The sequence below is a fragment of the Sporothrix brasiliensis genome, assembly GCF_000820605.1.
Source record: "Sporothrix brasiliensis 5110 chromosome Unknown Cont22, whole genome shotgun sequence".
NCBI lineage: Eukaryota > Fungi > Ascomycota > Sordariomycetes > Ophiostomatales > Ophiostomataceae > Sporothrix > Sporothrix brasiliensis.
The window spans coordinates 771278-794101 of NW_024467141.1; the positions used below are offsets into that span (position 1 = coordinate 771278).

At 57.1% G+C, this 22824-nt stretch overlaps 8 protein-coding genes and 1 non-coding gene across 9 annotated transcripts; 6 read left to right on the plus strand and 3 right to left on the minus strand.

Moving 5' to 3' along the window:
- Nucleotides 1-37: 37 nt before the first annotated feature.
- On the minus strand, nt 38-3883 carry SPBR_08091 (ankyrin repeat protein; the record flags this gene model as incomplete). The annotated part of the gene is made up of 2 exons (XM_040766329.1): nt 38-3396; nt 3469-3883. 2 exons carry the CDS (start codon nt 3881-3883, stop codon nt 38-40), a joined length of 3774 nt encoding a protein of 1257 aa, XP_040614493.1.
- Nucleotides 3884-5942: 2059 nt separating this feature from the next.
- Nucleotides 5943-6563, plus strand: SPBR_08702 (uncharacterized protein; the record flags this gene model as incomplete). Its single annotated transcript, XM_040766940.1, has 1 exon — nt 5943-6563. The coding sequence occupies one exon, from the start codon at nt 5943-5945 to the stop codon at nt 6561-6563; it is 621 nt and encodes a 206-aa protein (XP_040614494.1).
- Nucleotides 6564-7293: 730 nt separating this feature from the next.
- On the plus strand, nt 7294-9342 carry SPBR_08255 (uncharacterized protein; the record flags this gene model as incomplete). Its single annotated transcript, XM_040766493.1, has 3 exons — nt 7294-8116; nt 8181-8289; nt 8340-9342. The coding sequence occupies 3 exons, from the start codon at nt 7294-7296 to the stop codon at nt 9340-9342; spliced, it is 1935 nt and encodes a 644-aa protein (XP_040614495.1).
- A 2790-nt stretch (nt 9343-12132) lies between these two features.
- SPBR_08528 (uncharacterized protein) lies at nt 12133-13309 on the plus strand (the record flags this gene model as incomplete). Its single annotated transcript, XM_040766766.1, has 2 exons — nt 12133-13088; nt 13168-13309. The coding sequence occupies 2 exons, from the start codon at nt 12133-12135 to the stop codon at nt 13307-13309; spliced, it is 1098 nt and encodes a 365-aa protein (XP_040614496.1).
- Nucleotides 13310-13949: 640 nt separating this feature from the next.
- On the plus strand, nt 13950-14864 carry SPBR_08605 (alcohol dehydrogenase (NADP+); the record flags this gene model as incomplete). The annotated part of the gene is made up of 2 exons (XM_040766843.1): nt 13950-13988; nt 14046-14864. 2 exons carry the CDS (start codon nt 13950-13952, stop codon nt 14862-14864), a joined length of 858 nt encoding a protein of 285 aa, XP_040614497.1.
- A 1153-nt stretch (nt 14865-16017) lies between these two features.
- SPBR_08416 (chlorohydrolase family protein) lies at nt 16018-17543 on the plus strand (the record flags this gene model as incomplete). Its single annotated transcript, XM_040766654.1, has 2 exons — nt 16018-16025; nt 16100-17543. 2 exons carry the CDS (start codon nt 16018-16020, stop codon nt 17541-17543), a joined length of 1452 nt encoding a protein of 483 aa, XP_040614498.1.
- A 249-nt stretch (nt 17544-17792) lies between these two features.
- Nucleotides 17793-17896, minus strand: SPBR_09565. The gene has a single exon. It is a non-coding gene; the product is annotated as a tRNA-Pro (tRNA).
- A 267-nt stretch (nt 17897-18163) lies between these two features.
- Nucleotides 18164-18649, minus strand: SPBR_08737 (uncharacterized protein; the record flags this gene model as incomplete). The annotated part of the gene is made up of 2 exons (XM_040766975.1): nt 18164-18350; nt 18414-18649. 2 exons carry the CDS (start codon nt 18647-18649, stop codon nt 18164-18166), a joined length of 423 nt encoding a protein of 140 aa, XP_040614499.1.
- Nucleotides 18650-21298: 2649 nt separating this feature from the next.
- On the plus strand, nt 21299-22756 carry SPBR_08431 (monocarboxylate transporter; the record flags this gene model as incomplete). Its single annotated transcript, XM_040766669.1, has 1 exon — nt 21299-22756. The coding sequence occupies one exon, from the start codon at nt 21299-21301 to the stop codon at nt 22754-22756; it is 1458 nt and encodes a 485-aa protein (XP_040614500.1).
- Between the last annotated feature and the right edge of the window lie 68 nt (nt 22757-22824).

A 22824-nucleotide genomic window follows, 5' to 3' on the forward strand; every position in this document is an offset into this window, starting at 1 on the left:
CATTCCAGCAGGATGCGATGCGAACGCCATACAGTCGTCAATATTGGGCCCCATACGACTCCAACAGCTCGACCACGTCGTCGTACCCGTCGTCATCGGCATAAAATAGCGGCGTTTTGCCAAACTTGTCCCTCGCGTCGATGTTGGCGCCGTGCTCCAGGAGCAGCCGCACAGCGGCCACGCGCCCCTGTTCAGCAGCCAGCGACAACGGCGTTTGGCCGTCGTAGTTTGTCGCTTCCACGTCGGCGCCCCGCTCGAGCAACAATCGCACGATGCCCTCGCACCCCCGAAGGGCGGCCGACGACAATGGCGTCATGATGATATCGCTCTGCACCTCGACGTCGGCGCCTTTCTCAAGGAGGATCCGCACGATCGCCTCGTGGCCCTGCATCGCGGCCACCCATAACGGTGTCTGGTCCCGGACGTTCGTCGCCTCGATGTCGGCACCCTGTTCGACGAGCAACCGCACGATGGCCTCCCGCCCCTCATTGGCGGCGTACAGCAGCGGCGTCCAAGCCGCAGCATCCGTTGTCGCTGTGTCGGCGCCCTTGTCGAGCAGCAGCCGGGCCACGGCCTCGTGCCCGTAGAGGGCGGCATACGTCAACGGCGTGAAGCCGTCCTCGGTCTTCGTCTCGACGTTGGCGCCGTTGTCGAGCAGCAGCCGCGCGACGGCCTCGTGCCCGTCTTCGGCGGCGTACGACAGCGGCGTCCGGCCATGCGTATTCGCCGTTTCGATATTCGCACCCTTCTCCAGCAGCAGCCGCGTCAGCGTTTCGTTCGCGGCGGCGTACGACAGCGGCGTCTTGCCGTTCTCATCCGTCGCCTCGACGTCGGCGTCGTTCTCCAGCAGCACGCGTACGACGGATTCGTGATCCTTTTCGACGGCATGCATCAGCGGCGTCTTGTTGCAGGTGTCCCGCACGTCAACGTCGGTCCCGTTGTGGAGCAGGAGCCGCACGACCGAGTCGAGTCCAAAGTAGGCGGCGGCTGTCAGGCCCAGCAGGTCGTCATTGCCCTGTTCATATCGCTCCCGACAATAGATGTCGGACCATGACAAATGGCTCCCGGATGTTGGATCGCAAATGTCGGCCGCCAGCGGCACGATGCGTGCATCGTCGGCAATGCCGGCCTCGTGAAAGTGCAAGGCCCAGTATACAGCTGAATAATTCAAAAATGCGATGCGTCTGTTGTCGTACCCGTCGGATGCGTCCGGTTCGTCCGGTTCGTCCAATGCTTCTGTCCCATCTGTCGAGGAACCCACGTGCGGCGTGAAGTCGTACAGATAGAGCACGCAGAGCTCAGCAAGGACGGCGTGTGCATGGCGGGCGGTGATGGAGTGATGCCAGCGCAGGTTGGACGGCGACGGCGACATGGGCAGATCGGCCGAGAGAAACTCGCGAGCCGTTTGGTGGAGAAAGTACACCTTGCCGTGGTAGATGGAGAGGAACAGGCCGCACCACGAGCGCAGATTGTGCTTGAAGTCCTCGTCGTCTTCCAGATCCAGGTCGTCGAATGCGTTGTGGCCGACGTTGTCGTCCTGTATGTTCATGGCGACGTTCATCTCCGAGAGCGTCAACGGCCGCCGCGCCGCCAAGACGACGGCCAGGGCTTTTCGGGCCTCGCGGTGGTTCCTGGATTTGTTGAGAATCTGCTCGTATGCCTCGGGGACGCTCTTGGGCAGCGTCGCAATGGCCGCATCCACGCCCTTGGCCGTCTTTTTGAAGCTTTCTGTCTCGAGGTGGTCAAAGACCATATAGATCCAGAGATAGGTTCGGTGCGAGACGGCAAGCAGATTGTCCGTCAACCGCTCCCGGACGCGGGCCGGCAACTTCATCCGTTTGACGCGGTATTGGATGACGAGATTGACTTCGGAGCCGATGGCGTCCGACTGTTCCTCGCCGGGTATATGGACGTGGGGAAAGGCATCCAGCAGGTCCTGGTCGCCGTCGAACTGGGACACAATTTGCTCGTACGGGCGGCTCGTGAGAAGCAACTTGAGCTTGGGACGGTGCGCCTGGGCCGGGTCGCCGCCGTCGAATTGGTCCTTGAGGTGCCGGATCAGGTCCTTGAATTCGTCTTCGGCGCATTCGTCGAGGGCATCCAGGACGATGATGACGGTTCCGGCGCGGGCATCGCGCACAGCACGGTCAAAGATCCTCCAGAGGGATTCCGTCGCATGGACGAGTTGGCTTCCGTCGCGCGCGTATTCCGGCACGGCGTGCTCGATCAAGGCCGGGTTCTGGGCAAAGAGCTGGTGCAGCAGTGCACAGAGTGCCTGGCGCACGGTGTTTTGGTCCTGGTCCTTGAAGAAGAAGTAGCAAATGGTGGTGTTGGTGGCCGCGGCCGACTGCGGCAGCGCGTGATCGACCAGGTACTTGGCCAAGACGGACTTGCCGCAGCCCGGATCGGCCGAGACGAGCAGCGGGCCAAAGTCCTGTTCGCGCAGCCAGTGCTGGAAGTGGTCGTGCGTCAGAAACCACTGGCATGTGCCTTCGACGCGGTCTTCCACGCGGTTCTTGTACCACTCGTACGTCGCGTCTTTGCCGTCGGCCGTCAGGCGGAAGACCTGGTGTATCTTTTCTTCCTTGTCCGTCAGCGCCCGCTGCGCTGCGTCTTCCTGGAACGCAAGCTGCTTCTCTGCAATGTCCACGTGCTTCTCGGCGACCCGGAGCTGCTGCTGCGACACAGACAGCAGCCCCAGCATGGTGTCGTGGGAGTCGTTGCTCGTCTTGTCGAGCGACTCGAGCACCTGCCGCGACACGAGCTCGTTGATTTGCCTCAGATTGCCGTTGGCGGCCGCCTCCAGCCGCTCAATCTCCCGTCGCATCGTCTTCCATTCTGTTGGCAGAAAGGTGTCTTCCGCGTAGCCTTTGAGGCGGCTCTGGTAAAATCGCAGCACACTGCGGATCTGGAACTCGAGGATGTGTTGGTAGAGGTCCGCGACGCTGCTGCTTGCTTCTCCCATCAACGCGTCGGTGACCCCGGCATTTTGGCCGAGCTTTGTCAGTAACGGCTCCAGCGCGGTGTAGTAGCGCATGCGGGTGGTGACGTATGTGAACCCGTCGCGGTTGGCGTCCTCTGTCGTCTTGGCGTTTGTGAGGAGCGGCAGGATCATGCAGACACCGGCCCAGGCAATGGACGCCTCGGGCGACGCCTTGACGGCCTCGCCGATCCAGTCCTTGGCCCAGAGCACGAACCCCGCGGCCTGCGCGACCTGGTCGGTTAGGGCGAATTCGTGGCCGGCGATGGTGTATTTCGCCTTCTTGTCTTCGACTCGCTGTAGCCCCTGTCGGATCACGGTGTTGAGTTGGCTGTGCCGAGCTGAACTGTCCGGCGCCACAGTCACGTCATTGTGTGGCGCGTCTTGTGCGGATGAGTTGCTCTGCAGCCCGGGGTCTGTAATAGAGAAAAATAGATTAACGTATGCCTCTAGTGTACCATACCAAAAAGTGACTTTGTCATTCATACTCGCCATCTGCTCCTCCTGCGAGAGCAGTTTTTCATAGTCCCGCACAAGCTGTGTCTTGTCCTTTCCAAGGGCGTCGTAGGCGCGATCCCATAGTGACTGTGCCGTGGTTGACGAATCTGACTTTGGGCGATGGACGAGGTTGACCGAGCTTTCACCGGAAAGCCCTACATGCTCCGATCGCGCGTGTCGGTCGGTTTTGCCGACTTTGGATGTGGAAGCAACCGAGGCGGCATCGGATGCGGGGTCGGATTCGGCGTCCGGCGCCCGTCCATCCCCTTTTCTGTCCCGCCATTTGTGTAGCTTGTCGCGGAAGCCTGCCATGTCCTTTGCATCCGGGGATTCAGATGTGCGCGATGCGTCCTGCCCGTCAATATGCTTGAAAAAGCAAACCAGGTCAAATTTGTTTTGGGGCATTTCGCAATCATGTTTTGTGACCAGGCGCGGGGGGACTGCCTTGGCTGCGCATGCAGCCAAGAAACGCGGTAACTGGGCGACGGTCTGTGGAGGAGCGAGGCGACAGGCATCATTGCAGAAAAGCCACAGTTAAAACCGACCGGGGCATGGGGTCGTGGAAGGAAGGATGTGGTAAATACGAAATACGAAACGGCAGCACTCCTCGAGATATCATAGGTTGCCGCACATTGAAGTGCTTCCAAGAGACGTCAAGTTGTAATATAGGGCAATATTCCCTCGTTTTACATTGGTCTATATGTATGTATCTATTTTTTTTTAAAAAAAAAAAAACAACCAAAAAAACACGCTATATGGACAGATTCTTGTACTCGCGGTTACATTTTGTGGTTGCGGCTTACAACGTTAAGACACACTAGTCGCACTCTGCCTAGGCTGAACATCACATGGGACGAACGTTGGCCGTCACTAAAAGAAACTTTGGTCCACCCGATATCTGGAAATATCGTGGTTAGATGCGAGGACGTTCACAGAAAATAAAACAAAAAAGCCGGGAGGGTGCAGTCGAGCTTCTATTGTTTCATTTTCATTTCATTTTCATTTCATTTTTATTTCTGTTTTATTTATTTATTTTCGTACAAGACGGGGCAAGTATAAATAAAGTTTCAAATGGCTCTTTACCGTAAACTAAAGGCCCTTTGCCTGAAATATTGCAACTGGGTTCGTTGATCAGTACATTAATTAAAAGACCTTTTAAAAAAAGACACAGTCGTCACCTTTCCCATGATATTGGCCTGCTAGTCGTGCCTGGGCCAGCGCCGCCTTTTGTTACATGGTTCGAATATCAAGAGGGCCAAAGAGCCTGACCAAAGAACTCTGCATTGTCGACCTGAGAGACGGGACGCACGTATACTTGATCATTTAGAGCCAGAGTTCTCGCTGCGTGACGACTCCAACTAGCAGCGATGCTTCGAGTTCCAGTGGTGACATTGGCTGTTAAGTTGTCACGAAAGCCTACTCGTAGCCACGGCTCAAGGGTGGTCTCAAGTGAGAGACCTGGACGTCGGGATAAAAGCGGCCAACGAGGGCTCCACCAAGAATACGCTTAATACAAAGCGAACGTGGTAAGAGACAGATTGCGGCAATGATCTCAGCAACAAGCATTGCTTGGCCGCTCGCCGCGGCCCGAGGGCCTCTTTGCCCCAGTGCGTCCCAGGCGTCTGGATAAGTACGGCAATTTTAGCGGCGCGCTTGGACACGAGTCGCACAGCCCCATTGAGGTAGTATTCTTCGCTGTCGACCCTACGCCGAGACCAATATATCTCTCCGGGAAGTACTTGATGAGCGCCATATATTTGTCACTGGCGGATGTCATATTTGTACTGTGATTGTCCATGTCATGGGCATCTGTATCCCGCCAGAAGACGGCACCGGCTCGATGTCGGCTCCGGCCAAGGTTCCTGTGCCTTACATTCCCTACGCCCATACTCGTCGTACGGGGAGTTTGTTAGGCCGAATAGGAAGACTAGCTGAAGAGCGAAGCGGCAGGTCCCGAACCGCGGGGAGGCAGAGTACATTACCTGTTACGGCGGGGCTATGTCACAAGCTGCTATCTTAATTGGGTAAAGATGACAAGTAACTACGAGGAAAGGAAAGCAGCGGCTACGGTATGGCCCGAGGAGGTGGTTTTGCCTGGGATGCCAAGTGCCAAGCAGAGATGCCGAAGCGGCCGCGTACCCTCGAACTAAAGCCCGACGTCTAGTCAGTGGAAAACGATGTTTCCACAAGTCCGCCCGAAAAACGATTGTACAACATACGTATATTGGGGGAGCATTCATTATTTGACGCGACCTGGCTACCTCGCCAACGGAGAGAGGCCAACCAACCACCGCGTTACTTTGACCCTGCCTCTTATGTTGTAGTGGTGGTCTGGCACTGTCCCAATGGCGAGAACCTATATCTTCCACACACACCCCCCCTACCCTTCATAGTCCCATGGATGCCAGAGGTCCCTAAACTACCATCTCTTTGATACAGTTCATGACAGGAATTATCATTGAACATGGCGGCGACGTCTTCCTCCCCCAGCCGTCTATTTCCCCCCGTCGTAAATGCATACTCGAACTGGGGACGAATAAAGACCTTCGACCATTGCGGTGCCAGTCGGGGCGAGTGCTTGTATGTCGTCGAGTCGCACACCTACTTCAGCGGTAGAAAGCCGCTGTGTGCCAGACAAGGCCTCCTCCTGCACAGCGGAACGAGCAGAAAGGACGCCGTCCTCGCCGCAGCGGGCAACGAAACGCCGGGCCGCTCCCTCAACCCGGACACCATTGTCCTGTTACCGTGCCCCGACCCCAGCGCGGAGGCATCCACAATGGCCATTGAGAAAATGCGCCTCGCTACCACGGCCGGCTCGTTGCGTTTCACTATCGAAGAGGGCGAGGAGATGCAGCGCGAGGAATTCGAGTGGCGGAAGGTCCGCAAGGGCGAAGACAACGCGGTTGCGTCCGGTGGATTCAGACTCGTGCGGCTCACGTCCCGCTGCCCGACGGCCCAAGCGCGCAGTGGCAGCATGGTGGGTAGCAGCACGCAGCTTTCTGCGTTGTCACCCGCGGCAGGTGGCTACGAGACGGTCGCCCTCCTTGCATGGACGATGAAATGGACAGGCTCCACCCAGGCCTAGATGACGGTGATGACGGCACTGAGGCTCTTCTCACTGCATGTCAGTGGCAAACTGGTATTGGGATTGGAGGGTGCCCAGTTGGGGCTGAAAGGGGTCTCAGCTGGGTTCAACATAGCAGGGTCTCTGTAGTGATGGATCTACAGCAAGGATTATGAGCTATGGGGCTCGTGCGGTATTGTTCTCTCAAGTGCCAAACACAACATATGTTTTATTTTTATTTTATTTTTATTAGCGAATCTCGACCATTTTTAACCTCCGCTTGTGCCTTACACTTTGCAATTTCTGGTTCTAGCGGCCCGCTTAGCGTTCTCTTATGGTCCCTGCGTTCCTGGAGGCGCCAGTTAGTTATTTCTATTCTTCGAGCCGCCCCTTGTTTCCTCCGTTCGTCGCTCCATGTGTTTTCTCTGTTCTACCATCTCTGGCGGACCTGGGTCCTTTCTTCTGTGGCGTCGTGCGCGCTCTCGTATGAAGGCACTTCGACAAACAGGCAATATTTAGTCACGTGAAACTCAATTAGCAAATCGAAGGCGGGGGATGACGCGAAAATATAGCCACGTGACCAGCAAGTCCAGCTCGTCCAATCTAGGTTTCATCAAAACAAAAACAACCAACCGGCTTTGACGCGCAACACTCCGTCCGGTATACACGTACCTGTTGGCCCTTGCGCTTCTTGCGCGCGCCCTTTGCTCAATCCACCGTGTTGCGTCCGCAAACCAAATGACGCAGCGCCATGGACTCGCCATCGACAATACCGACGTACGACGGCGAGGACGCCGAGCGCGTCTTTGCACGAAGCCGCGCGCACTGGCAGCAGGCGCTCGCCCAGGCCCTGGCGCTGCCCAGCACGGCCGCGGCCGCGGCGCCCAAGGCCTTGGATGTGCAGCGTGTGCTGTTCCGCACACCGGCGCTGCCGGATTCGCTGCCGCGCGACGCCAACACGATCTACGGCATGCCGTTTTGGACGGGGGCCCCCCTCAAACCGTGCGCGCATCGCAATCTGCAGGGACCAAAGGAGAAGTTTTCACTGCGGACGGAGTACCGCATCCGCGTGACGGCGGCGCCGGCGGAGAGCACGTCCTTTTCAACGTGGCCAGGCACGCCCCACAATGGCCTGGCGTGGCTGGCGCTGGGCTGGGCCTATGTGCTGGGTGCTAGCCTCGCCGAGCGGCAGGGCGTGGCAGTCGAGTACCGTGGCGAAGATAATTGCACTGTCGACGGCCAGCATGACAGTACGCAGCAGACTGTGTCGCTCCCGTACGCCACGCCCGCCGAACGGCGATGGTGGCGCGCCATCACCGCCCCGGGCGCTGGCTGGGTGCTTGCGGACGGCGGCTTGACGCCATGGGCCGTCGATGTGGCCGAGGAGGGCCTGGCACGGGTCGCTGTTGACACGGATGCCGACGAGATCAACGCCGTGGCGGAGACACCTCCCACGGCGCGGCAGGCCGCGCGCTACCTCGCCCGCCTGTGTGCCTTCTTCCGTCTCGGCAGCCAGAGTTCCGCCGCGTTTGCTGCCGCGCTCACCTTTCCACTGCATAGCCACACATTTTGGCGTGAAGAGAACCCCATCTGCTTGCCACGGCCAAGGCTAGGCACCGATATTGGCCGTGGTGGTAGCCGTGGTCGTGGCCGAGGTCGAGGTCGAGGTCGAGGTCGAGGTCGAGGTCGAGGTCGTGGACGTGGACGTGGTCATGGTCGTGGTCGTGGCCGCGGCCGTGTTCATGACGTTGATGCCATTGATCCCGCCGGCGATCTTGCCAATTGCCCTCTGCCCAGCGAATTCGCCAACCTCAGCTACTACTTGTCGCTCAGCCTCGCGCCGTGGGTGATTGGTTCGGCTCTCTTCAGTGCCTTCTGGGAGCGTGACGTGCCTTGCCACTTGGCTGGTGCCTGGATCCAACCCGCCGCTGCCATCGTCATACCAATCCTGTGGACGGAGACCGGTGCCACCCGGCCCGATGGCGACTTTGAGCTTTTTGCTAAAGTGCTCTCGGGGACGCGTTCGGCTCCCTTGTGGCTTGGTGTCGCTCTCTGTGGACACGGCCGCTTCTTGCAAAGCGTCTATTGGTACCTGACCCACCTCCGGTCTGCGGGTTATTTGGTCTCAAGAGTGATGGCGGCCGCCTGGACGGGCCTGCAGGCTTGCTTTTTACATGACTTACTATCGGCCTCGCCACAGGGTGCCGGCCTTGTGTCCCGTGCCCATGTGTGGCGGTTGCGGCATGCGTTTACCAGAAATTACCCTCCGGATGAGAACTTTCAGTACATGCCCTTGCATCCTTGGCCCCCGTTCGGCGTGATGCGTGTCGAGGACGTCGAGCTGGAGATTCGAGAACATGTGACGTGCTGCCACCGTTGGATGTACTCCCATTGGACCTGGCTGGTCCCGGGTGCTGATACTGACCAAGACGATGGCTTCATCCTCAACAGGCGCACACCGATGCCACCTGCCCGGATCATTCCGGCTCCACCGGCGCCCGATTCACCGCTGGATGCTACACTCGCGGCAGCCTTGGAGAAAGACCCTATTCAGCCGACTGAATGGGATAAAATCCGTGCCCTGTCCCGGCACGCCACGGAGACTATTTTTTGGTGGGCCAACTCCCAAGTCGAACGGGGTTTTGCTGGCACCGTTTTGCCGCAGATGCCGGCCCAGGGCGATCGTTTGCCTGCAACGGGTAGCCCGAAGCAACCCAAGCATTACGATGCCACGTCGGTGGTAGTATGGCGAGACGGTGTTGCGCAAGGTGATGCGCCAGAGGGCACTACGTCGCCTTAAGATGTCGTGAAGTTAGCGACCAGAAAGATAGGTATATAAACAAAGACATATTTTAACAGATCATAATAAATACGGGCGCCGAGGCAGCGTTGAAGAGCAGCGGTGGAAATCGGCCAATATTTTAATATGGATATTTTATTTAATTCTATTCACAAATTCTAACGACTAGTAAAGCTACCGTGTATGTAAGACGTCGACTATCGTCGACGCTTTTTTCCCCCTGCATTTTTACGATTTTCTTTGCCCTTCCCTTTTTGCTGCAAGCCTCCGCTATCATTATGTTTAAAAGTATAAAACCCGCCTGTCGTATAGGGCGGGACATACAACAAACAGTCCACTTGCTCATCGTCCATAAATACAAACGACTTGCTCCAATCTTCGACATCTACTGTGAACTGCTGCCCATCTGGAGCTGTGAAATATACTTGCTTATTTTCGGTCAAGACGGTTTCGACGTAGACTGGCAGAGACGCCTCGAGAGGATCATGAATCTGCGCCTCGCCAAAGGCTCCCTCCAGGCCAGCGATTTCCTCTTGAAACTGTTCCACACTCCAGTGCAGAGGGTCGATGGAGTCCTTGGACTGTGTCCGTTCATGCTTCAATGCGTGTGGATATTGGGCCTCGACGTCCTCGGAGACTGCAACGCCGCTGGCCTCGCCGATTGTCTCCATTGGCACTGTACCAGTGGAGACGACTGAGTCATCGGCAATCCAGACCGTGTCGGCGTCTGGCCAGGGAAGTCCTTTTTCATCCGCTGTAGGGGTGTAATTTGCGGACCCCGGCTCCGAGCCAAAAAACGTGTCGGGACCGCCACCGGGGTGCATCGGGCAGCGAAAGCAGTCAATGTACCCTGCGTTTAAGTAATGAGCAGCCGTCGTACAACGTACCCATTCAAACGAGCATTCTACCCATTGTCGCCCCTTTCTGTCTCGTCCTCGACACCATCCGAAGCTGTGGTTGGCGTTGGCGCACCCACAACGCAGGCAAAAGCCCTCTCGTTTCGAACTGGACGTCATCTGGACAGAAGTGCACACCGATCTGTGGCTGGCCTAAAAAAAAAAAAAAGGAGGGATCAGTGTCTTTTTCTCTGCATGTTGACAGGATTTGTTACACTTTACCTACATGTAAGGTGTTCGCGAAGCAAGTATCTCATTGCATACGATATTTCTTTCTCGTACTTCATCGGAAAAGAAGGGAGAATACAACTTTTTTTATACGCAAGCCGTGACGCAGAGGGTGCAGCTTGGAACATACTGCAAAACATTTTTCCATGGTCAGCAGGCTCGCCCTGGAAAACGAGAACATCTTGTTCGCCATTCATAATGGCAAGGAGAGTGGTTGTCGATATGACACAAATGTGCAGAAAAGCGAGCTGCTGCCTAGCAGGGTGGTTTGTATTGGCTGTCGTTGCTCCACGGGCGCCTGTAGAGACTGCATCATTTTACAGGTGTGTGTAGTATTGCAGCACATTTGGGGGCCGACGGTGTCCACGACCCCCTGCACCTGCCTACGGTTCACAAAATGCATATGCTTGTTCTCTGTGAGGGCAGCAAACATTTGGAATATGGGTGCTTCGAATCTGGACGTGTGTGTCTTTGGTGGCTGACGTGCAGCTGACAAGTTGTGTGAACTGTGATGATGCTGCAGAAGACGAACAGGGCGAGCTTGCCTGGACGTCCGAGAATGGGCCAATTCCGGCGTGTGATACCACCCTATCTCTGTGTGTGAAGTCTAGTATATGAATATTATGATGGGCCTCACGCACTGCTTTTACAGCTCAAAGCCTACGAACCAATGAAACACGTGAGACTGGACTTGTGGAGATGTGGTGCATGAGTTGCGGCTTGACGATCCAGGCACCAGAGGAGGATGAGCGAGAGCAGTATACGTCGTGGAGCAGTCAAATGCGCACATTGGAAATGGCACCCTGGTACTCGTCTTTCCATACATTGCCGCTGTCGTGGACGGTGAAAAGCCTGTACAGTTTAGCTCCGGCAATTCTCTCAGCATCTCCATCGTGTCGGCTTGCACCCCGAGTCCAGCCAGCGCACGGCCGACGAGATACATCTATTTGCCGCGGAAATCCCCTGAACGTAGGACGCCGAGGCCAAGTCTGCGCAGTGCGAGGCCGAGAACCCCCGTCTGGCGCGTGGTGCGTGTGGTCCGGTCGGCACAGGTATCGTCGTGGCCCAGCCAACAGAAGGAGGCGGCTGAGGAGCTGAGGAGATGAGAAGCTGCGCGCGATGGCCTAGCCACGGGCAAATAACATGTTGCCGAACCATGGTTCCGCCGGTTGTCATATTACCCGGTCCGTCAAGAGGCACGAGCCAGTGTCCTCTTATCAATTTGCCGGTTTTGCAGAGACCCGACATTGCAGGTGCCATTTGCCATTACGAACATTGATATTGGCTGTATATTGTTTGCCAGCGGCCTGCAAAATGCCAAGCAGTCGGAAAGTCCACCCGTGACGGTTCTTTCCCGCCCCAGATGTCCGCTGTCCGTAGCAAAAGAGGCAAGATTGGCCGTGGCCAGAGGGCGCTGGCTGTCTTTGCATGTCCAGACGAGGATGTCGCTCAGATTTTGCTCGTCCCGGGTCTATTTTGGGGACACGAAATAAACCAGGAATTGTAGCCAATATAGTAGCGTGGCTCTGGTTTCTGCACTATGACGGCACAGACAATTTTGGTTTTGCTATATGTACAGTCTGAAAATCCTGCAGTGGTGCGGCCATATGGCGATTGTTTGCTCTTCCAACGGTTGTTGCGCTGCGCTCGCGACAAGCAATCGAAAATGTGGCGACAGTGGACTGCTCTGTTTGCCACAGCGGCCTCCATCGTCACCGCCACGGCATCGGTGCATGGCGTTCGCGACGTTGCCGACAGTCTTGCGTCGTCGACAGCGTCTTCCCCAGCACAGGCCTCGACATTCATTACGAGCACCGACGGCACCTGCGGCAACGGAGTAACATGTGACGGCTCATCCTTTGGCAAGTGCTGCTCCGAGCACGGGTACTGTGGCGACGCCGATACCTACTGCGGCACGGGCTGCAATGCGGCCTTTGGAACGTGCAATGGTGGCAGCGGCAGCAACGGCAACAACGGGAGCAGTGGAAGTGCCCCGGCCGGGCCAGTGGCCACGTCTGTTGTGTGGCTCACCGAGACGGTCACGGTGTCTCGAACCGCGGTGGCCACCAGCATAGTCACCTCCACGTCGGTCACCGTCTCCACGTCTTTTGTTACGGCGACGGCCACCGAGACGTCCGGCATCGCGGCGACAAGAACATCCACCGTCACCTCAACCGCCGTTGTCACCCGCACGTCGACTGTCCTCTCCGTCTCCACCGTCCGGACAACCACAACTGTTGCGTCCACCGCCGTGTCCACGTTTATATCCACCATCCTGCGGACCAGCGTCACCATCGTCACGTCAACAGCCATCGTGACAGCCGGAGGCGGGCCGACCGCGCCAACAAGCCGTCCACCAGCGACCGGCCTTCCGCTGCCGACCGTCACGACCACGGTCATCGTCTTTGGCGGCGGCGATGACGGCAACGGCGGCACCCTGCCGTCGTCCACGCTCTGGTTCCCGCAGCCGACACGCACGGGCCCCGGTCGGGCCCCGCCGGCTGCGACGCCCTCGCCCGTTCTCAAAGGCACCGTGAGCGGCTGCACACAGTTCTACCGCATACAGGCGGGCGACACATGCGATTCGGTGTCGGACAAGGAGGACGTGCAACTGGTGAACCTGTAGGTGGGGCTGGCTGCACTCGGACACGTCTGCTCGGGAAAATGCTGCTCACTATGTGCCGTACTAACGTGCGTGCAGACTTACGTGGAACACGAATCTCTCGCGCGGCGCCGATGGCTCGGTTCTCTGTGGCCTCTCCGGTCTGCTGCCCATCATCAGCTCGTGCAAGACGTCCTGTGAAAGCCTGCCGGCTGGCTACTACATTTGTGTCGCCGTGTAGGATGGAGTGTGTTTCTGTTTGGATGCAATAATGGGGACTCGTGGGGGGCTGTTTCACAACACTGTTTATTCATCGATTGGTTAAATGTGCTACTCGCATATAGTTTTCAAACATGCTGCATTTATTTCATGCTGTTTCCCACATTCCGCTTTTCGTTTTATTCCTTAACGAAAATGAATAACCAATTCAACGTCGTTCAGTGCCTCATATTGTTGGATATAGCTTATACGTTCTTACTGTCGTCCACAAGATAATACTCACAGCATATCAAATCTCGAGCCGTCTACCGTAGACAAGAATCGCTATTTTCCACAAAGGAAACCAAACGATGACTACGGCTCCCCTACCTTGGTACCGCCGCTTGGTGCGGCCTTGGCGCGGCCTAGAATATTAGTCACCTCTACAATAGACAATCACCTATATCGCGGGGCTGACGAAGATCCCGGGAGCTGACGGATATCGCGGGGGCTGACGTCTATCGAGGGGTCTGACGACCTGCGCAGAACCACGACGTGTCCATGGCAAACAGAATGAACCTGGCACTGCTCGTGAAATCAGCCAACTTGGAACTCGCAACTCAATACCAAAGTACACCTTCACGACGTAAATTCTGCTCTTAGTCCATCAGCCGACCGATACAATGGCCTCGACCAAGTACACGCTTGCCAGTCGCGTCAAGGTACTCTCCATCTCCGTGCAATGCGGGTGTTGATCCCACCCGCTGACCCGTGGACAGCTGGCCGACGGCCATACGATGCCCCAGATACAGCTCGGCCTCTTTGAGATGTCGCGCGCCGAAGCCCGCGCCTCCGTCGCGGCCGGCCTCGCCGAGGGCTACCGCGGCTTTGACTGCGCGCAGATGTACGACAACGAGCGCGAGGCGGGGCAGGCGCTGCAGGACGGGCTGGCGCGCCACGGCCTGACGCGCGCCGACGTCTTTTACACGTCCAAGCTCGCCGAGAACAGCACGTCCTACGACACCGTGCGCGCGTCCATCCGCCAGTCGGTGGCGGCCTGCGGCCTCGGCTACATCGACCTCTTCTTGCTGCACAGCCCCTTGGGGGGCCCCGCGGCGCGGTGGACCAGCTGGCGCGCCGTCGAGGACGCCATCGCGGCGGGCGAGGTGCGCTCGGGCGGCGTATCCAACTACGGCCCGCAGCATGTCGAGGAGCTCCTGCAGCACAGCGGCCTGCGCGTCGCGCCCGTCGTCAACCAGATCGAGTCGCACCCCTTCAACACGCGCACCGACATCCGCGACGCGTGCGCGCGGCACGGCATCGTCGTGGAGGCGTATGCGCCGCTGACGCGCGGGATGCGGATCCAGCACCCCGCGGTGACGCGGCTCGCGCAGCAGCACGGATGCACGCCGGCGCAGGTCCTGGTGCGCTGGTCGCTGCAGCACGGCATGGTGCCGCTGCCCAAGAGCGTCCGGCGGTCGCGGATGGCCGAGAATGCCGACGTCAACGGGTTTGAGTTGTCGGCCGAGGACATGGCGGCGCTGGATGCGCTGGACGAGCACCTCGTGACCGACTGGGATCCGACGGACGCAGAGTAGCGTGTTCGACTGTGCTGCGTGTCTGTGTCGCTGTGTCAATGAAGAGAGGAAAACAGAAACCAAAACACCGAACAAAAATATAGGCTAAATGTAAGCAGTCTCTAGTTCTTAGGCTTCAACCGCCTTGTCATCGACCTCGAGAAACGCGCAATCACGTGTACGTCGCTGCAGCGGAGGCCCTTTATCTCTCGAGCATGCTGCGCCATGTGTGGCGACCGGCCATATTCTCCGGGTACAGGACGACACTTTGAGGACATGGGTGCATCGCCCTTCTGTACATGGCCCACTGTCACGCGATTATGCCACATCCTTCGTCCGTCTGGAGGCCGACACGGGACGGTTTGCTGTGTCTTTGTCATCCTGGTCCGTCGTCTTCTGCCTGACTGGCTCTTTTCGTAACTCCGCGCTCAGCTGTGCTTACGTCGCTCGGAGTACTCTGCATTAGTCCTCACTGACGTTGCGCGTGAGCAATTAGCGGCACCACTCTTTGCTAGCATCGTTTCTAAGCTTATTATCTAGATAGTCTGAAAAGGCGTCGATGACATCGCATAGGGCCGACTTGCAGGATCTCAGATGTATTCAGCAAACACATATGCAGTGTACGGTGACAGCTTCCCCTCATGGACGGCCTTTTGTCGCAATTCTTGGTCAATCCCCCACAGTTGGTGGGCGCTCACCAGATGTTTGTTGCACTCCGCACAGCCTTCCACATCTCGCGTCGTTTGGTTCCCAACTTGCGTTGGTCGTGTCTCCGCAATCTAGGTCGTCAGCACTATATGCTATCCAACAACTACAGCCGTCGTCCCTGGGAGTGTACTGCGCCAAGTTGGACCGGAACAGGAGGCGACCGAGGTACTTACCCTTCGCGAGGTGCACGGTCGATTTTGTGGACTCTGCAGTTGCGTGCGTATCCCCGACCACGCGGAACGTATTGATCGGGTCGACTATGGAGACGTGCTTGCCATGATTGGATAGCAGTCCTCTGGATGACGTTGGCGAGATAAAGCCGTTTGTTGTGTCGTATTGTTTCACGACCCCTCAACCCCTCCTCACAGTCCTATAAAACCAAAAGGTCATCCTATCTCCTCTCCGTCCATTCTTACTGCCCATCTCTTCGTCGCCAAGATACCATTTCTTCTGAACAGCCGCCATCATGTCGACGTAAGTATTCACCCGCTCAAATGCCAGTGCAAATGGAACGAAAAATGAAGCCAACCAAGACATCACCTCACCAGCTCTATCCTCTTCCACGACGCCACCATTATCACGTTTGACGACGCCACCAAGCGCATCAAGATTGTCGCGCCCGGCTCGCTGTGGGTCCAGGACGACCGCATCGCCGGCATCTACGACGCCGACACGCCGGTGCCGGCCGACCTGCCCGCCAACACCGAGAAGGTCGATGCCACCGGCAAGATCATCTCGCCCGGGTTCGTCGACACGCACCGCCACGGCTGGCAGACGGCGTTCCGGTCGATTGCGGCCAACACGACGCTGCCCGAGTACTTTGTGCGCTACGGCCAGTATGCCGCCCTCGGCGCCTTCACGGCGGACGACATCTACGCGGGCCAGCTGGCGGGGCTCTACGAGTGCCTGAACGCGGGCGTCACCACGACGCTAGACCACGCGCACCACTGCTGGGACGCAGCCACCTCCAAGGCCGGCCTGGACGCGTCCATTGACAGCGGCCTGCGCGTGTTTTGGTGCTACACGTTCCACGACCTGCCCAACGGCTACGACCATGCGCAGCAGCTGCAGGTGGCCGAGCAGCTGCGCACCGACGCGCGCCTCAAGACGTCGCCGACGGAGTTTGGCGTGGCGTACGACGGGTGGGCCATGAGCCCGCCCGAGACGGTGGCGTCGGTCGTCGAGTATGTCACGACCAAGGGCGTGGACGTCCTCACGACGCACTCCCTGGGCGGTCCGTGGGTGCTGGACCACGGCCCGGAGGTGCTGGAGAAGCACAAGGTGCTCAACACGCCCGTGCCCGTGGTCATCTCGCACGCGTCGTTTGTGAGCGACAAGGACGTCGCGCTGCTGCGGTCGTCCAACCAGTACGTCTCCATCACGCCCGAGTCCGAGATGCACTACGGCCACGACCACGAGCACAACCACGAGTTCCTGGACCAGTGCGCCCTCGGCGTGGACACGCACTTTACCTTCTCGACCGACATGGTCCAGCAGGCCCGCCTCTGGCTGCAGGTCACGCGGCGCACCCTCTATCGCGAGAAGCTGGCCCAGAACACCATCGGCCACCCCAACCCGTTTGACGTCGAGCAGGCCTTTTACCTCGCCACCGTCGCCGGCGGCCTCGCCCTGCGCCGCCCCGACCTCGGCGTCATCCGGACCGGCGCCAAGGCCGACCTCGTCGTCTTCGACGGCGACTCCCCCAACATGCTCGGCTTCGTCGACCCCGTCGCCGCCGTCCTGCTGCACTCCAACGTCGGCGACGTCCGTCACGTCCTCGTCGACGGCCGCTGGCGCAAGAAGGACGGCGTCCTGCAGCCTGCCGCCAACACGGGCGCCGACTGGGCCGCCACCATCAAGCCCACGTTCCTCAAGAGCGCCCGCGGCATCCAGGAGCAGTGGGCCGCCCGGCCGCTGCCGACCATCGAGGACAAGTTTTGGGGCGTGACGCCGCACGCAGTCATCGACAAGGTGAATGTGGTGAGGAAATAGGGCACGCGGGGGAGCAGACAACCGTGGATGTATGGGCAGTAGCGAGTGGAGGACTGAGCAGGAGTGGTGATGAGTGACGATGAGGGTTGATGAGGGATGATGAGAATAAATAATGTAAACTTTTTTTTTAAAAAAAAACGTAGGATCTCCATGTGATGCATCAATAAAAAACGTAGCAATGAGGACGGTAAACTAACTAGAAAGACACGACAAAAAACATTGTCAAATCGTCTTCCTCAGAACCAATTTGGGCTCAGTCGGGGATCGAACCCGAGACCTCGCACATGTTCCTGCAAACTGCAGAAGGGGATTGCAGCCCCGAAGCGCGAATCATACCGCTAGACCACTGAGCCGGCTAGGCCTGGTGCCCTGTATTTGATGGGCGTCGGCTCATCCAGCGGCCATTTAGAGCCGAGAACAGCCGCGACGCCGAGAGCGAGAGAAGACAACCTCACGTCACACCGGATTCGAACAAGCATACTCTTTCACAGTCATGATTGCCATGGAGTATGGAGAGCAAGGCGGCAGTGACCAAACATGATGTTTTATTTCCATGTTTGTCGAGTGTGCTATCTGAAATATGACTCATCTAAGAAGCCATTCACAATTCACAATCAAATTCACAACCAAAAGTCACAATCAGAATTCACAGACGGGGCTCCAGCGGCACACCACCCAACGTTCAGGTCGATATTGACCGCAGGGCGGGCCACATTGACACGCCAGTGGTGGCGGTTGGTCGGGTCCTTTTGGTAGACATTGATCTCAAAATACTTCTTGTGAGAATCGTACTTGTAGTTTTTGTAGCTGGTAGGACGTTGTCAGCATGTCTTCTTCTCTCACCAGCGTATCACCAACAGACTTGCTCACGTGTTCAGCTTCTGGAAGTTGGCTTGGATCAAGGCCTGCTCCGTGATCTCGACAAATTCAGTGGAGTCCCCCTCGGCAGGCATAAAATACCGCTTCGATTCCAGGGCGCCGTAGTTGACCTGCTTGACCAGCTGGATGACAAACGTCGACAACGTCGCGTTGCCCAAGGCGTCGTGTGCTTCGTCCGAGGAAGCCGTGCGCGGGTACTGCGCCCATGCCATGAAGCGAACAAACATGTTCTGGTGGAGAAGGTACACAGGCTGATACGGCTTGATGCTCCCACAACAAAACAAAGATGACATATTGCGGTACAACGAAATGGCAAAGTGGACGAATGGACACTGTGAGATGTTGTGAAACGGGACAATATCAGAGTGAAAGTAGACAGTAGCATTCACCGAACAACAAGAAACAAAACAAGCAACAAGATTACAATTCAAGAGATAACCTTTCCCAACCATGAGAGACAACATACTGGCCTCCTTATAGTCCATGTTCCCGCCATGGACGACCGCGTCTCTCAATCTGTCCAAACGACGCATCGTGCCATCAGGAAGACAAACATCTTGACACCAGAGGATAAACGAAATCTAATTGGCCACAATGCAGGACACGCCTCAAAATATGCAGCCGGTCTGCAGGTTTTGCAAAAGTGCAAAACTATTCAGCCCCCATCCGCCTGCAGATTTTGAGGCGTGGCCAATCACATCGAGTGACGCCGACCTTGCATCCTACTCCTAACATCTGGTAACCAAACCATTAGGCATATATGAAGAGCCTACCTCCCCTGCGACGTCCTTTCAATCTTCTTTGCTTCTTCTTTTTTTCTCCACGGTCGGCACTTGGTTGTGTCTCCGTGTACACTCCTTCTGCCTTTTTTTTACTGTCACTCCTTTATTTGCTTTTCATTTTTTTGGATGAGGATATTCAGTTGAGTTTTATTCAATATTTACCTAGTCGAGGAAAACATGTCTGGATTTAAAAGGCAAAAGACGTTTGCTCATTTAGGTATTAAAATCGAAAAGGCGTCAAGTCATAATTCCGCCCATAATTCCTGCTACTTAATAGTAATATTAGGAGGCATTAAGCACTGCTAAAGTATCATACCCAAGCTACAGCGTTGGGGACGTGATCACGTTGAACTCTAACTCGGTAGGTCGTGTTAATTAGTGTGCGGTGAGACGGCTGCTTCTGCCACAGATAACCATGATGAAGGCCAGATAACGGACTTTGTTCCCAAAAAAAGGGCTTTAACATAACGCACGATTACCAAGCAGAAAGAACGTTATTTTGACCTCATGTTTCATATGGGACCAAAACAACGACCACTGCGGGCTCCAGGAGTTAAGCTTAGCACCGGGGCAGCAGCGACACAGTGTACCCCAAGACGACCTCCTGGTAGGTAAACATCAGGAGTAAAGTGAACACCCCCCAACTCGATGCGCGGCCAAATGAACGCCACAGGCTGTGCCGAAGACGTGACACGGAGCTTCCATTGTTGTGCTGTGTAAGTCGTATCTTACCTCGGCGGGGCCAAAAGCTATGGTGGGTCACTTCAGGGTTGTAGCTTCACGAAATGCACTATTGGTGTGGCAGACAGGTACCGCTCGGCGTACGCTAAAAGGATACCTCGGCGACGCGAAAAGGTACTAGCCAAGCAATCAGGTCCACTGCAAATTGCACCACATAGCACCCGACATACAAGTCACTTTATGTCCAGTTTCGGCACAGTGCATTCCGACGCCGAAGTGACTTCCAGCCTAAAGCACTAACCCACGTTGACTGGCGGGAGTGCGAGCCGCTGCACGATGCGCCTGATAGGTGCATCTGCTGGGGCACCGACATTACGGTTGGTGATTTACAGCCTTTTCAAGCGACGACAAGAGCCGCTCTCCACAATCTTGTCTATTTAGCTGTCCTCGTGGATTCTAGCTCTATTTCCAGCTTCTCCCATTATACTGTTGCTCGCCGCACGGATTGTGGCCGCGCCGAGAGATGACAGCACAAAAGAGGACCATTTGTCAGAAAGGAGCCTCGGCCTGAGAGCATAACTGTCAGGTAGGATCACGCATGGGGGACAGGAGACGAGCATATTGCTGCTATTTGTAAGCTCTTGTGTGAATTTGCTGTTTTGCATAACTCGCTTCGGCGCCCTGGCTCGTCGCTCCGTGGTCTTTGTTCGCGTGGTCGCCGCCCGTATTTACTCATCATTCTTTTGTTTTCCCGCTGTCTTTCGTCCCTCCACGTTTTCAGTGTCATTCGACGACTGGAAACGGAGATCTGCAAGTTGGCTTTGGGAAAAGTAAGGCCCCGACTGCAAGTTGCGCTCTGACGGAAGCGTGGATGACGAAAATCCGACAGTGAAATGGGATATAAATTCAAATAAGTAAACAAGCATAACGGATAACAGTCCGGAGGCAAAGGCGTCTTCAGGCCATGGGATATAGACTTCAAACAAATAGACAAGCATAACGGTCCGGAGGTGAAGACGTCTTCAGGCCGTATCTCCGTGCGCCGTTCCGTTTCGTTTCATATTTCGGTATAACATGTCCTCGTTCGTCTTGCCTTCTCGTCCATCAATGACTTTATTTTCTCATTCTTTTTCTGTTTCTTTGCAACCTGATTTTCCAATCCCACTCTTACTTATACTTGCAAGATCCCCCCACGACATTTGTCCGTCCTATCTCAGCACAGATAAACACATCTGATAGCCGATCACCACATCATAAACTACCTACTCGTGTCTCCGGGCCACACCTTCTGCCACGAGCGTTCGTGACGATCTGACGACCTTGCCGTCCCGTACACCAACTTTGTTGCTGCTCTCGTCACCTCATACTCGCATCTTACAACCACACAACCGCCCCACTCCTCCACTCGGCAATATGTCTGACAAGGAAACAACATCCGGCACCGGCACCGACACCGATAACAACACCCTGCGTGCCGACCACACACCCGTTTCAGCCGCCGCCATCGCCCAGGGCAACCTGGCCGGCATCCGCACCAAGGTCACCGATGTGGAGAAGAACAGCGGCGCACCAAATAGTGACGACGACGACAAGGCGGACGACGACAAAAACGGCGTTGCCGCGCCTGCACAGGCGCCGTCGCCCTTTGGGGATGCGCCCGACGGCGGCCTGCAGGCCTGGCTGGTCGTCCTCGGCGCGTGGGCGACGTCCTTTTGCAGCTTCGGCTGGATCAACAGCATCGGCGTCTTCCAGGACTACTACGAGAACGGCCCGCTGTCCAACTACTCGTCGAGCACCATCTCGTGGATCCCGTCGCTGCAGCTCTTCTTCATCATGGCCCTGGGCCCCGTCATCGGGTACCTGTTTGACGCGTACGGGCCGCGCTACTTGATCCTGGGCGGCACGCTGCTCCACGTCTTTGGCCTCATGATGGCCTCTCTCTCCTCGCAGTACTACCAGTTTATGCTGTCGCAGGGCGTCTGCAGCGCCATCGGCGCCGCCGCCATCTTCCAGCCCGCCCTCAGCTGCCTCCCCGGCTGGTTCAGCAAGCGCCGCGGCCTCGCCTACGGCATCTTGGCCACGGGCACCTCGGTGGGCGGCGTTATTTTCCCCATCATGGTCAGCCGCCTCATCGACAGCGTCGGCTACGGCTGGGCCATGCGCGCCAGCGCCTTTCTGATCCTGGGCCTGCTCGTCTTGTCCAACCTGACCGTCCGCTCCCGCTTCCACTCCCACCCCAGCTTCCAGCGGGCCCCGCCCCTAACCCGCAAGCAGATGGTCACGCCCTTTTTCGAGCCCGGCTTTGCCACCATGCTCGCCGGCATCTTCTTCATGACCTTTGGCATCTTCGCGCCCATCGACTACATCCCGGTCGCCGCCCTGGCCACCGGCAACGTCACCCCCAGCCTCGCCCTCTACATGGTGTCCATCTTCAACGCGCTGTCGCTCTTCGGCCGCCTGCTCGCCGGCTGGGTGTCGGACCGCATCGGCAAGTACAACGCCTTCATCATCGCCTGCTACGCCGCCGGCGTCGTCGTGCTCGCCCTCTGGATCCCCGGCACGAGCCGGTCTGCCCAGATCGGCTTTGCTGCCATCTTTGGCTTCTTTTCCGGCGCCTACATTGCCCTCATTGGCTCGCTCGTCGCCCAGGTGTCCGCCCCCAAGGAGATTGGCTACCGCACCGGCCTCGTGTTTCTCATCGCCGCCATCCCCAGCCTCACCACGAGCCCCATTGCCGGTGCCATCCTGTCCGCCAACAACAGCTGGCTCGGCGTCAAGATTTTTTCTGGCGTGCTGCTACTCCTCGGCTCGTCCGTGACCCTGGCCGCGCGTGTCATCTACACCGGCTTCAAGCCGACGGCCGTTTTCTGAGAATCTTAGAGCCAAGACGAAAACGAAAGCCAGGGACCTACAAATGCGAGGGGCAAGTTCAGAGTCTC